This window comes from Neospora caninum, chromosome IX, assembly GCF_000208865.1.
Source record: "Neospora caninum Liverpool complete genome, chromosome IX".
Classification (NCBI taxonomy): Eukaryota; Apicomplexa; class Conoidasida; order Eucoccidiorida; family Sarcocystidae; genus Neospora; species Neospora caninum.
Genome location: NC_018390.1, coordinates 4,369,177 through 4,383,446, shown reverse-complemented (window position 1 = coordinate 4,383,446; position 14,270 = coordinate 4,369,177). Strand labels below are relative to the sequence as shown.

Here is a 14,270-nt window from a genome sequence, read left to right as displayed (position 1 = left end):
CAAAATGGAAGTCGGCAGGCCAACCAGGTAGAACACTGTCAGCGATACGATTTTTTTTCGCGCAAGGCAAGTCCGGGCACGTGTGTGTTCAAGGAATCGTACAGCAAGAAGGATGAAGAATGCTGCTGTCCCAGAGAATTGGTTCCTCAGTGGGGCGTCTGTGACCACGAGGTCACGCATTTCTGGAGGACCGCTGGCGGAAGTACGAGACACGGCGGACTCTTCATCGGTTTGGCACGATCCGAGAACCGACATCGACAAAAACAACATCGTGGTCTTCCTATTCCCTATTTCGCCATACTAGTTTCTCTGAGAGGCGCTGTGTAGTGCTCCAACGTCCTATTTTAGTGCATTTGCCACTAGGGAACAGTTCTCCTGCCGCGTGGCGCCAACATCTCTCCGGTTTGAAGGCAAGCGTCAAGAAAGGTTGCGCAGATTGGCGACACTTGAAAATAGAACAGACCATGTACAGCGTGTAATACGTGTAGCCCGGTCAGCTCAAGCCAGAAGCAGCGGATCCGTCAACCTACAGGGACGGTGACTGATAATCCACGTTTCGAGAAGAGGTGGAGCGGCGATACAGGAACGTCGGGTACGTGTCGTCTTTAATGGCGTGTGCTAGGAACGAAAATTCTCCTTCTTCCGTCACACATCCGGATTCCCCATACCACATCCCCGAAAGGCTGCATCCGTTCAACAGGCGAAACATAAACTGGCACGCGGTCACGGGAGGACCAAGACACTTCCCAGTGACACAGAACGAATAAAAACGGGTTCCTTGAACTCCGTTGCCCTCGGAGCCGCATGTGGAAAACAAGCCCCGCGTGTTGGCACACCGAAACTCGCTGGTCTGCGGTCCCGCGACTTCAGGGCTAAGCGGATGAGTCATTGTCCCCGACACTGGCAACCACGCATGGCGCCAAAGCGTCCACGAAAAATCGATTGATTGATTCTTTCCCGCATGTGCTGGCAACGTGAACGGGATTTGCCAAATCTGCGCAGGCCAAGAGCACGCCATAGAGGACGTCGTTGCTGACGCCTTCGACCACGTATCCTTGAGATTTCCGGTCTGGCGGTGAAACCCCTGTCTCGCTGCTTGCCCCCGAATGGCCGGTCTGGCTCCCTGCCAGCTGGGCCGCCGAACCCACCTAGTGACAAAGGACATGCGACGAGAACACACAAAGCACGCAAAAAGAAGAAAAGCCAAGCGACGTAAAGAGCAAGATCCCTGGAATGGGACTAAAACCGTCTCCCGGTTCCACGCCTTCATCGTTCCGAATCGGTGGCTTCAGATAAAAAGCGTAAACGGCAACTGAGAAGGACGGTTTTGGAAGTTTGCTGATGTCATGTCTGCCAGTTCGCTTACCCGTTTGTTGATTTTCGTCGCCTTGCCTTGTTCATTTGCAGCGCCTGGGGCCTGCGTGGCGGCAGCCTGCTCCTGAGTGACGACGCGCATGTCATTCCACAGTCGGTACACAGCCTTGATCGCGTAGGACCGCCTGGAGGCGTGCGCGCGAACAATATCTCCGTGGTCGAGGTCCTGAAGGAACTCAAGAGCTCCGCCGCGACTCTGGGGGGCACTCGTTTCCTCTGCTCCCCAGACGCCTCGCCGACTGCCAAAGAACACGGGCGAGGAAAACGAGTGCAGAGCATAACTGGCCCCCAACGACGATCCCTGCGCAGAACTCCCATCAGACGATCGATTCCGCCACAAGGAAGGGCGCGCCGCAGTGGAAGAACGGAAAGATGGGCTGGAAGACCCCAACGAGCTGTCCCCACTTGCGCCGAGGCGGCCGGTCGTGCTGCTGAAGACCGTGCCAGCTGGGCCTTCAATCCACGCCCGCCTTCTCGCGTGATACGGCCCGCCTCCCTCGGCGTCCCCAGCCACAGTCCGTGGAACCAAGCCGTCATTGAGGAGCAAAAACAACCGGTAGAACGCGTTGCTGATGATCCGGTAACTGACTAGGTTGTCTTCCACTGCCCACGCCTGCCGCCGGTCCACCTCGCGAAGCACCTGCGCTCCCGAGAGCTCCAGCGCCTGGGAGCGTGTCAGTGAGCCAACGTTTCCGCCCCGGCGGACCTACACAAAAGGCCACACGAAAAAGCCCGGACCTCTCCGCACGAGCCGCTCGCCGGCAAGACTCGATACAGCAAAAGACAAGCGACGAAAGATCGCCCCTGGGATCCGTTGCCACACACGTCGCGCATTTCCAGCTTCGCGCCGCCGTGCATCCACATGCATCCCCACACGTGTCCAGGCTGGCACCGCGCGTATCTATGAAGACACAGGTGTCCAACTTCCCACACGTGTGCTGGCACGTGCGGCTGCACATGCTCGACAGAACTCTCTCCAGTGATCAGGACGCGGGGATACGCACGCAAGCATGACGCGAGTCAGCGGTGCACAGGCTGCGATTTTGGTCCTGCGTGGCTGTGATCTGTCTTCCGGTAACTCCTGTGCCCCTCAGAATCGAGTGTCCCGGAAACGTTGCGAGTGTGTCTTGGTCCCCTGGGCGTACTGGTCCTCTACTTTGCTGTTTGCCGCCCTGTCGAGTCGTGTGGCTTCGCCGGCCCTCGCGTGTTTGGCTTCGTCGTGGAAGATCTCTTTTCCCTTCCCCTCTCTGCCCACCTGTCGGCAAAGCTTTTTGAAAAGCATGCTCATGTCGAGGAGTCGTCTGTGACTGTACTGACCCATGTACACCGTTCCCTCGGCACCGTTTTCCTCCGGGCTTCCTCCTCGATTTCCGTCTTCTTCGCCCCTCCCGGTGGATGCGCCGCGTCGCCCGCTATCCGCCTTGCTCGGTTTCCCCACCGTCACGCCTCCCGCCCTGCCAGGCGACCCCGGTGCCTCGGTCAGCTGCGCAGCCGAGGCGGCGGGGCTGCGGGTGGCGCCATTTCCCGGCGAGTTGGTCCCGTTCTCTCTGGAGGTCGGAGAGAGAATCGAGGAGCTCTGACTCTGAGGAGAGAGCGACGCGGGGCCTGTTCTCTCCGGCTTCTCCCCCTTCCCTCCTCGCCCTCCATCGGAAGCAGGCAGTCGGCTCTCGCGGCCCCCGTCTCCGCTTGCTGCCAACGAACCTGGAGAATTCGGCAGAGACCGCAATTTCTTACCGCGCGAACAAACAAGCAAAGTTACAGCGTCTGCCCCTCGTGGAGGCGAACAGAGTGTCCACTGCCGGGTCGTCGGGTCAAAGACAGCGGATTCAGATGCATCGAAGGGAGCCGACGGAAGCCAGCACCAGCCCAGACGCCAGGTCGAGTTCATAAGCGCGGTCCAGGGCGCGTCGGCGGATCTGCTGCCAGTCTGGGGAGCGAACAGAGACGCGAGCGACACAGACGCAGAGGACGAGGACGCAGCGCCAGTGCGGCTGGACGGAGAAGGCGTTCGCACAGAATTCTTGGTGGGATGTGTGGAGGAGGAGGCGTCCGAAGACGCGGCAGCTGCGCCGGAGAGAAGGAACGCGTTTGGCGAAAGACATGCGAGCGAACGATACCGGGGGGCATGACAGAAGAGAAGCATGTGAAGGTAGTCTGCAGCCGCCCGCTGTTCCCGATTGAACGAGTGAAACAGGGTGCACCGGTCTCGCAGAGAAGAGAGGCAAGCAAGAATGGAAGGTAGGGCAACCTTGAGGTCTGCGAAAGGAAAGACAGACGCAAGAGCATACTGACGCTCGAAACGCAAAGGTCACTCGCGGGGAATGCAGATAGGAGAGAGCCCGACGCACTTCGAAGCATCACTGAACACGCAGCTGAAGGCGAGGGGGGGCGAGGAGCAGAGACTGGGCTGACTTCCGATCAGTCAAGGGCACCCGGCGCGCCACCCCGTGTGAACTCGAACTGTGTCGCGGGTGACTACTCCCGCAGCTCGAGTTCTGTGACGTACCTGCGTTGGGCGCTGTGCTCACGCAGCTTCCGGGGCCTTCCGCTTCGTTGGCCGCCAAGGCGGCAAGGTATTTGATGGCAGCGGGTGAGAGTTTCCCAGCGTCCAGCGCCGCCGCGCCCCTGTCCCCTCTGTCGCCGTCCTTGGCTTGTGTCTCCCCTGCCATCGTCGAAACGGCCAAAGGAACAGTGCGGTGCCCGGCTCCTGCCGCCCCAGTCTGGCCGCTTTTCTCAGTGCCGGAGGGCGCGAGGCTCGCGACGAGCGCACCCTTCAGGGCCTTTTTCTGGAGCCCCATCGTTTCTTCAGCTGCCGCGCGGAGTGCGTGGATGGCCATGAACGCGCCGCGCCGCGCAGCCGCACTTTTACATCCTTCCTCCAGCAGAAAGTAGGTGAGGAGCCCGCGTATGCCCTCTTGGTAAAGGGAGAGAAGGAGCGCAAAGTCGTGCCCACAGAGCGTCTCGATGAACGCCGAGAGAGTCAAGACGCTCCCCACATACTTGCCGAGTTGGTGGAGCCAGTGCGTGTTCTGGCTGCTCTGTTCCGAAGGCCGCAGGGCTGGCGGCGACGGGCTCCGCAGGCTCGGGTCCCCGCTGCGCAAAATGTGTCTCTCCATCCGGGCGAGATCTGTCCCCAGCCGCCGAGTCCGAAGGTGCAGAAGCCCCAGGCGGGCAGCGAGGAACGGCAGTACGGCCGCAATGCGCCGCACGCGGGGCACCAAGTCGGAGACCAGGAGGCCCGCGTGCATGTAGTCACCTTTCTTCAGAAGAACGTCGACGAGCTCCACAGCCAGCTGCAGCCGCAGCTCCTGCTGCGGTGCGTACAGGTTTGGTTCCGGCGCCCTCGCAGCAACAGGGGGCGAAGGCCCCTGCGGCGCCGGCCCGCTCCCAGGGGCTGGAGCAGGCCGGGGAAAGGCCAGGGGCGAGCGGGCGTCTCCAGAAAGCAGAGTTAAAAAGCTCGGGTACGGCGTAGGCGTCTCGGCCACGCGGAGAGATAGAGGAAGGATCTCGGAGATGAACGCTCTCAGAGGAGACAGGAGCGACTCAGCAGGCACTTCAACAGAAAAGCCCGGGAGAAAGGCCAAAGACGCGGAGGACGGCCAACCCACAATTTCCTTCGGGGAAACGGCGGCTACCAAGCTGACGATGACGGCGGCGTCAAGATCCGCACCGAAAGAAGAGGGTGCGATGCCGACTCCATTGAAACGCAAACTGTCTCGAGGCCAGCGCTCGAGCTCGGGTGCTGCCGCAGCGGTCGCGGCCTGGCCGTTGCCCCCGCATTCTCCCGCCGAATCCGGCTGGTCTGCCGTTTCTGATGCAACGCGTTTGTCGCCGTTCGAGCCAGAGACAGTCTCCCGGGCAGCTGGTGCCGGGTTCTCCGCTCTGTCTCCGCACGCATCGCCTTCCTCTCCCGGCGCTCCCTCGTCGAGTCGCTCGATGGCGTTAATCAGGAGATTTTGAAGCACCGCGAGGTGTGAGAAGTACGCACTTCCGGTCGCGCAGGCGACGGGGCAAAGCGCGAAAGAATCAGGGCCCGTTTTGCCCGTCTGCCTGGCCAAATCCTTTGCTTTCTTGCTCAGCGGGAGAGTGCGAACGGCCGTTCTCGCATTCCCCTGTCGCTCTCGCGGCTGAGGTCCGAAGCGAGTCGTTAACGACGGCGAGGCGACCAAGCCCAACCGGCGGACCCCGGTCGGGTGGCCGAGGCGGCGCTCCTGTCCCTGACCGAGCTCGCCGTCGCCCTCGCCTCTCCACTCTCTTCTCGACACTCGGCCGAGACCTCCAGACACGGAGCGAAAAAAGGAGGACCCTTCGGCGCAGGAGGATCCCCCTGTCCCGGCCTCTTGTCTTTCGCGTCCGGCCCCGTCGCCGCGACTGCGGACGGGCGAGGCCGAGGCGAAGCTCCGGGAAGCAGCTGGCGCCTGCTTCACAGCCGCCTCGGGCGAGAACCCCGAGGGGGCGTCGCGACGCGCCCAGGCGCAAGCCTGACTGTGGGGCAGACTGGCCTCACAGCCGCCCTCTGGGAACGGCTCGGTGGGTTCGGGCGACGACGCTGCTCTCGGTGTCTTGCCCCGTTGTAGGGATTTCCGCGAGACCGGCGCGTCCAGGAGCGAGCCAAGGGCGGGGTTTGCGGTCAGCAAAAGGTACACTTTTTCACACGCCTTCACGTATTGAAGGGACTTGTGGAGCCGCAAACGCTCCGCGTAGTCGAGCGCACGGACGGCCGCCTGGAACGCCTCCGGCAGGCTGCCCTTCAAGAGCAGCATGTCTGCTTGGAGGAGAAGCAGGTCGACGACGGCGAGCGGCGCACACACGGTTTCCACCTTCCTGCGCTCCAGAGGCGGCGGCAGCGGAAAGGCGAATGGAGACCCCGGAGAGGAAGAAGGAGACTCCGGCGAAGCCGAGAAACGCACAGAGCAGTCGGAGACCGACGGCTTCGTCGAGAGGCCAGAAAGCGTCGAGGACGCGGGCGAGAGGGAGCCCAGGGAAGGCGAAAGAGAACGAGAAGACGCCTCGAGATCGGGACGCAAAGCATGCCCCGAGCAGGTGGCCAACAGGCGCTCGACAAGCGCGAACGCAGAGTCCAGGTCAGAGATCTGCATGGTCGCGTGCGCCAGATGCAGAAAGAGTTGAAGATTCAGCTGCACATGGCAACAGGAAAAGGAGACGAAAGGTAGACGAAAGCGACGGAAACAGGCTAGGGGCGAAACACACAAGGCAAGGACAACGCTGGAGACCGAGACTGGAGTGGTCGCAGAGAGAAAGGAACAGGGTTCTGGCTCTCTGTTGTCCTTTCGAGAAAACGCCGGAAGCTGTCTTCCTCACTTACTTCGGGTGTCGGAAAAACCACGCCTGCATTCAGTTCCGGAGGCGCCGGGCAGCGTGCGTGCTCCCTTGCGTCTTCTCCGCTTTCCTGTGCGTGTGTCTCTCGACTGGTCCCCTTTTCCGCTCCGCTCGATCGGTCCCCGACTCCGCTGGAGCCGTCTGTTCCCCTGCGGCCGCGCCCACAGGTCTGGTGCACCGCGGGAGGCGACGGCGAAAGAAGGCAAGGCAGGGCGGAGTCGAGGCGCAACGCATCCAGGCGGTGCTGTGCAAGGTGAATTGCGAACGTCAAAACTGACGCGGCCTGCTGGGGAGTCGCCCGCAATCCACACACTCTGGCCAAAAGAAGGAGAGACCGCAGAAGAACCTCCCAAGCGCCTGCACTGGACACGCAGAGCGAAGAGAACCACGCCTGCAACGCCTTCGATGCTCGGAAAAGGCCGCCCAAGCCCCCAGTGAGGGCCTCGGCCTCTCTTGAAATTCGTGAAGGGCTACACCCGCCAAGAGGTGCGCGTGAAGAAATGCTAATGTGAGTATACACATTGGTATATATATGTAAATCTGTATAGGTGTAAACGAGGCACCTCCAGCGACATTGCCATACAGGGTTGGTCGTGCAGGGACACGGAAAGGGTGCAAATTCATGGTGCCTCCAACGCAGTACTCCACAGATATACATGACACGCCTAGTCCCCTGTGCATGCGACAGCTTACGTTCCCATATATATGCAGAGGCGTGCTGGCTTCCGTTGTGGGTGTATCGAGATGTATCCACTTTTAAAGGAAGCATTTGCAGATACAGGGACCCCGAGCGGTGCGGTGAGAAGTTCGCCCATAAACTGCTTCCTCGTCTTTCCTCCTTATTCCCCATGCATACTCATGCAATCTGCACATCCATGCAAACACACCTATACATATATACACGAATGTGCATATACATATACCTATATATACATATATGTATTTATATCTGAGTCTGAGTGTCGGGGGACGGGTGCGTCCGGAGTCGGCTCTGGGTGCACGTGTTTGTGTCGCACGCGTCGCCGCACGCTATCGATGCTCGTCTCCGGCAAGGTGAAAGCTTTGAGCACCTACCGGATTGGTGCTACACTTATACTAGTGACTACAGCTTCCAAGCAAACATGAAGACCGGTAGGATATTGAAACCTCTGTCTCAAATAGCAGGCGCTCCAGCGCGTCTCGAATGCGAATTCCCGTGCAGATGCATGCTTTGGCATGGGACTATCATTAGGGCGATAGGGTGCTCCGTACCTGATAAGGTGAAGGTCGCGTAGAGTCAGATTCCCCAGCAGCGAAGAGGCAGTAGCCTCCTCGGTTGAGGCAGAAAGGGAACCGTTTCCTCCACTGCTCTGTCCAGCGCCATGGTGTCTCGCCCCTATCGGGCTCGTGATCAGCCTCGACGGGCCCCTACTCGAAGTCGGAGGCGCTGCGGAAATATGTGCATGCCGTTCAAAAGCTAGATGGAAAAGTGAGGTTCGGATGACGGGCCCCATGGTCACATGGCAACAGGCTGCTTAAGCCTATAAATATATATATATATATATATATATATATACCGACAGCGAGAAGTTTACCGGTGTATCGCAACCTCTGTGGAAGCGTCTGGAGCGGAACGCATGCAGGTCAATACCTGCGTAAAAACACTCATGCAGATGTAGGCTCGAAGTGGAAGATTCCAAAACAGTGGGGGGGAATTGACAGTAAACTGGTCTCGAAACCAAGAAGGGTCGGGGGCATGCACACATTTGCCTCTGTGCATTCACTGGTGTCTAGATACATACAGTTATGAAGAAAGACCCATGTGTTATGCGACTCGTTCTTTCCTTTGGTAGTCAGGCGGGCTGCCATCGAAGACCTGTTCACGGACGAATGAATGTGTGCAGCCATGTACATGCACTATTTGGCGAGGCATATGCAGAGATATATCTCAGAGGTTGATAGTTGTATACATAGGGTTAGATCTAGACCGAGGCACCATGAATCGGTCGGACATTGCCTTCCCGCAATGCTTGTTTCGCTCTGTGTCCCTATTCGTCTCGGTTTACCGGAGGGTAGATCTCCCAGCGATGGACTCTGTGGCTGTTTCTCGGGCTCCGCCAGGATGTCCTTCACGAGACCAAGCAAAAACGTCTCCAGCGCCGTTAGGCGCTCAAGGCGCTCGGCGAGTCGCTGGCCCTGACCACAGAGCCACAATCAGTTCTAAAGCCTAGAAGATGCCTCGGAAACTTTGCAGTCCTTCCAGCAGAACTACGCGCAGGTCGTGTTTCCCCAGGCAAGTGCACATACAGAGACACGCAAGTACAACCCATGTGCTCAGTCACATTCATATCCAGACATTTGCACATATGTCTTTGTAGGACTGGGCATGGGCGCCTACTTATAACTGTTTAAAAGGGACGCCTTTCTCTCTGGGTCAATCTTTCTCTTTCACCGGCCCTTCTCTAGCTCTCTCTGGCCCCTGTGTTTCCCACGGCTTCTCCCCTCCTGTCCTACGCCGGCATCAAGGCAGACTGGCATCCGAGCGTCTGCCGCGAAAAGCCACTGGGCGCGGGCCAAGGCGAAGAAGAAGGCGGCGTCTCGTCCGTATAGTTGCTCCAGTTGTCTGGTGACACAGAGGGCAAAACGGAACAGGCGTTCGCGAACTGTTGCTCCCGGTTCCGAGCTCGAAAGCGACGGTGCTTACACGGAAGATCGCGGCGAGGCGACCCCCCGAGACGCGTCGCTGGTCGCTTCCAGAAAGACAAAACGGCGTGCCCAGCATGCAGTCTTGCGCGCCACCAGCGAGCATGCGGAAAACGACAGCAGACCGCGTGCACCGAACCTCAGTCTCCGCAGGCTTGAGTCCGAAAGAGGCGACTGTCCACAGGCTCCTCGGCGAGTCCGTCTCCTCGCCCCAGCGGCGTTTACGCGTTTCTCGCAGGAGGGCCTCGCTTGCAGCCAAGTGAGGATCCTGCATCCCTCCGGGTGGCGCCTTTTCCGCAGACACGAGGTCACGGGCGATCCGCCACGTTGCTTACGGGGGAAGATTCAGCGCAAGTACCGTTGCGGTGGCTCGCGCGTTCTGCTCATGCCCCACAGGCGCAAAGTTCAGAAAGCCCTCTGAGGCACCCGCACACGCCGACGAAGCAGGGGCGAAAGGACTTGGAGAAGGCGGAAGATGCAGAGGCCCGCAAGAGCCCTGCGGCTCCACCATTTCGTCGAGACAGTCCCGATTGAAAACGCCCGTCATCGTTTCGGTGTCTTGGCCTTGGTAGATTGCGACGAGCTGCCAGAACGCCGCTTGGAGGTCGCCCGCGCTGGAGAGAACCGGAGACAGAGAAGGGCACGAGTGCAGGAGGGAAGAGGACGGTGGGGGGGACACACGGAGACTGGCTCGAAGGACGGAAATCTCAGCGACACCGCTTTTGTCTTCTGCGCTCCTTGTCGCGCGTCAAGCTGAGCAGAACACCCCCGCCAGCGTTCTCCCCGGAGTCTCTTCTTTCCGCTCTGGGGGGCCCTCGGTCCACCCCGTCCAGTCTTTCCGACGCTGGCATCTCCTTCTCCGTTGAACAAAACTCCGCGCGTCCTTCTCTCCTCTTCTCACCTTTTCGTCTTTTCTGGTTCCGCGTCAGCCTGCCTCCTGCGCTCCGTCTTCGCCGCCACACACCCTGTTTTCTCTCTCCATTCTTTTCTCTCGCGACGCCACCGTCAGCACGCACTAGCCGTTTCATCGCGCTCACCTGGTCAGGAGCGTCGCGCGGCGGGCTCGGCAGAGCGTCGCCGTCTCCACGTGTTTGCATGCGTCGGCTGCGAGGAACTCTGCGAGGGCGAAGAGCGCGTGTGCGTGCACAGGCTCGACCTGCGTGTCGGTGAGGATCTGGGCGAACCAGAGGAGCGCAGCCAAGAACGACTGCATGCTTGCGCCGCCTACCTCCAGCGCGTCTTCAAACAGCGCGCCGAGGCGGCCAACCTCGCGCATGCGGTAGCGCATGCACTTGCCGTCGCTGCGGTACTGAAAAAAACGCGCCAGATCCAACGGGTGCGGCTCGGAAGCAGCCAGGACGCGCCTGACCACCTGCGACGCCAACGCAGCGCTTGCCAAGTGGAAGTCGAGGGAGTTGAAGTGGCCGAGGCGCGCCGCAAAGTAGAGCGGCACGAGGCTCTGGAGCGCAAGCCGCATCTGTGACCCGTTCGGGGGCCCAGTTTGCGGTGTAGGCACTGCGGAGGCGAGGCCAGCCACGAGGGGCTTTTTCGTCTCTTTCGAGGCCAGAGCCTTCCGCGGAGACGGAGGCGAGCTGCACACTTGAGGCGACGAGATCCGGGCTGCTGAGCGGTGGCAAGTCTTGGCACACGCCGAAGGCTGCGTTCGGGTCCGGGTCTCCGGGTGTAGACACCCACTGCCGGCCGCGCCATTCGCGTCTCCACAGGGGTCCCCGGGCTCTCGCCCCACACGCAGAGACTCGGCACACTCGGTCTGGAGCACCGCGTCCATCTGGCGGTGCGCCGCGTCAACGGCTTCGCGCCACGCCTTCGCCGCGAGCGCCGCCTTGCCGGAAATGCAAAGCATATTCCCCTTTTCAAAGAGGGCCAGAGACAGGAGATCCGCTTGCTGGTGTCGGCGGAGAAAACCCTCGGCGAGGCAGTACGCATGGAGAACCGCCGAGGCCTTCAGGGGCGAATTCGGCTCAGTTCCGGCCGGCCTGCACGACGAAGCTTTGGAGGCAGAGAAGACTCCCGTGGACGGAGAGACATCGATGGACGAAGAGAGTAAAGCAGGCGAAGACGGAGGAAGAGGATGTGTGGGGTCTTGAGAAGCGCAGGAAGCCGCCACGTCCAGAACGGCCCCCGCAGAACTCGGACCGAGGAGCTGCTGCCAAAAGCGAGACAACTGCAGCCGCGCGGCACGCAGCTGAGTCTCCCCAGAGGACTGAAACGGAATGGCAGCGGAGGGAGAAAAAGAAAAACTCAATGGGGAGAGCAATGGCCAATCATAGACCAGGCACTGTCTTTTGGTGTGAGTTATCGTTCAACACGAGAAACCAGCGCCAAAGCCTCTGCGGGTCGCTCCTTCTCTTTCGCCCTCTCTTGTCTTCTCTTTTGCGGCCCTTCGTTTCACCAGACACGTCGGACAACTTGCGCTCCCACTTTGTTCCTCCTTTGTGCGGCTGCCATCGCTAGAAAGAGGTAGAGAGACCGAGCGCAGATCTTCTGCTGTCTGTCTATATACGGCGCGCGGCTCTCTTCTCGCTCGTTTGCTCACCTCGTATATGCCCGCTTCGGCGCGTTCTTGCCTTAGCTGGGCTTCCACTGCCTTCGTCAACGAATAGGCAAACACCTGGCCCTCCAGCACGGCGTCGTAGCACTTCTTCCTGTGGAAGTACAGGCGTTCTTGGCGATGTGCTGGCCCGACAACAGCTGCACGCCTACGGGGAAAGGCAGAGTCGATTTAGTGGATATGGAGGCCATACCGCTCCCTCTCAGATTCGGACTGACGAAATGGGTTCTGTGTCGCTCTCTTGCCACCAACTGTGCGTAAGTGACAATCCACCAAGTATCCATCTGGAGACGGAGCGCATGTGAAAGAGATTCCGGCCCGCGTGGACCGGTCTTTCTTTCCATAGTGAAGAAGTGTGCGTGTCGAGATACAAGCAGAGACGTGAGTCTGCGAAGATATCCAACAGCCCCTCTTAAAGTACCTCCTCGTGAGTGGTCTGTGGGACTTATGCGGAGACACAGAGACACGCAGATGCAATAAAACGGGGAGAGAAAAGAGAGACTCGCTCTCAAAAAAAACCACGGACCAAGGTTTCCGCCGTCTACATTCACCGTTTCTGATTCGTGGAAAAAACATCCTGAGCAAGGTCCTGCTGTTTGAACGGCTCTCACCTTTATCCAAGCGACCAGGCAGGTACATGCATGCAACTCATGCGATACGACACTGCTATAAACTGCCCAAAACACATATGCGCGCAGAGGCCTATGCAGACACATATATACATACAGTACATATATATATATATATATATATATATATATATATATAGGGGACCCCACATGCACGTATCTGTCTGACGCTCTCACTGGAGTTAGGCATGTCTCTCCAGTTGCGCGTGGGCATTTGTACGCATGTGGCCGCAAACCCACATGGACCTGTGTTTGGCTTCTACCTCTCGGTAGCTAGGTTCAGCAAGTGTGGACATGTTTTGTAGGTCCCTGACAGGTGAGGCACCGAGGCATGTTTCCAGTTACCTCTCCGTCTTTCTTCGATCTCCCTGTGGACTCCCCAGCTCTTGTTCGGCCTTTTTCATCTGCTCCTTCGACTCTTCAACCGCCGCCTTATGGAGCGCCACAATGTGCTGCTGAGCCGCGAGAGCGTAGGACGAGAGGGCGAAGGCGAACTGGTTCCCCGTGAGCGCGTTGAATCGGATGCAGAGGGCGACAGTCTGGTGCCACCGCGACTTGAGCATCAGGACTTGGATGCAGAAGATGAAGAGGCGCCCGATGCTCCTCAAGTCGATATCTGCCGGCGCAAAAAGAGCAGAGCCAAGCCCAAACGGACCGTCGGCAAAGACAGCGGCACAGACAGACGCACTCGCCTGCGCAAATGCAAACTTGAACATCTTTACGGACAAAATACAGTCCACGATCCTAGACAGAGGGTGGCAATAGGAGATGAAGACGAGCCCTCCTTCGGCACGCGGCCGGCTGCCGGGACAAAGACTTGAAAAGCTGGGGGGAGAGAAACGGAAGAGGGTAAAGACACCTTGACCAGTTCTGGTATGTATGTATGTATGTATGTATGCATACTCTACACCTGGAGACCCATTTTTAGGTCTGTATACTTCTTGTGCATGTGCTGGATGCATCTATGCACGCATATACCTGTGCATACGTAGAAATACAGGTATCCATATATATATATATATATATATATATATATATATATATATATATATGTCAATGTGCATGGATCTATAGGGCTGACTTGTTGACCGGGTGTCGCAGCTCTTTTCGAGACAGGGCTAGCTTTGAATCTACAAGCTCGCATGGCTTACCCTCAAAGGGCAGTTTCTCCGCATCAAAGTAGTCGTATCGCGTCTTGCAGCCGGGCCGTGTCCCTCTGCGTACATCCCTCGTTGGCTGCATGGCTGTCTCCCAGTCCCCACACCAGGGGGGAGACCTTTCGCGAGAAATCGCGGAGACACGATTTGGCATCCCCTCGGGAGAGACACCAGTCGCTTCTCGCTGGCGGGTTGCGTCTGCAAAGGAAACGCTCCAGCATGTCCTCGCCATATCAAGCTGTCCAGTCCGCGGGTCCGTCCCCACACCTATCTGTGTACATATATATATATATATATATATGGGTAAGTTGGGTCGTCTCTTTTCACCGCTGTACTTGCGTGCTGTACACCAGTTGCCTAGCTCTCGACCTGAGTGGTTCCTGTCGGCATCCGTTTTTGTGTAAGTGTGTTCACAGCGGTGCGCGGAATTTTTCTGCCCTCATCTTCGTCTGTTTGCCTGTTGGCGCCTGTCTCTTTGCACCTCAAATCGACGCGCATGCACACCATACACAAGTC

The 14,270-nt window shown here is 58.7% G+C and overlaps 1 protein-coding gene across 1 annotated transcript in view; it reads right to left on the bottom strand.

Annotated features, from left to right (window-relative positions):
• Positions 1 to 872: 872 nt before the first annotated feature.
• NCLIV_043730 (hypothetical protein) overlaps positions 873 to 14,270 on the bottom strand; it is a gene marked incomplete at both ends in the record, with an annotated part of 29,398 nt that continues 16,000 nt past the window's right edge. Inside the window, 13 exons of the mRNA XM_003881291.1 lie at positions 873 to 1,148; positions 1,367 to 2,080; positions 2,630 to 3,630; positions 3,881 to 6,512; positions 6,701 to 7,076; positions 7,966 to 8,140; positions 8,760 to 8,889; positions 9,208 to 9,316; positions 9,732 to 10,010; positions 10,434 to 11,620; positions 11,954 to 12,116; positions 12,943 to 13,213; positions 13,749 to 13,952. Coding sequence (XP_003881340.1) covers positions 873 to 1,148; positions 1,367 to 2,080; positions 2,630 to 3,630; positions 3,881 to 6,512; positions 6,701 to 7,076; positions 7,966 to 8,140; positions 8,760 to 8,889; positions 9,208 to 9,316; positions 9,732 to 10,010; positions 10,434 to 11,620; positions 11,954 to 12,116; positions 12,943 to 13,213; positions 13,749 to 13,952 — 7,517 coding nt within the window. The remainder of the gene's footprint in view (positions 1,149 to 1,366; positions 2,081 to 2,629; positions 3,631 to 3,880; positions 6,513 to 6,700; positions 7,077 to 7,965; positions 8,141 to 8,759; positions 8,890 to 9,207; positions 9,317 to 9,731; positions 10,011 to 10,433; positions 11,621 to 11,953; positions 12,117 to 12,942; positions 13,214 to 13,748; positions 13,953 to 14,270) is intronic.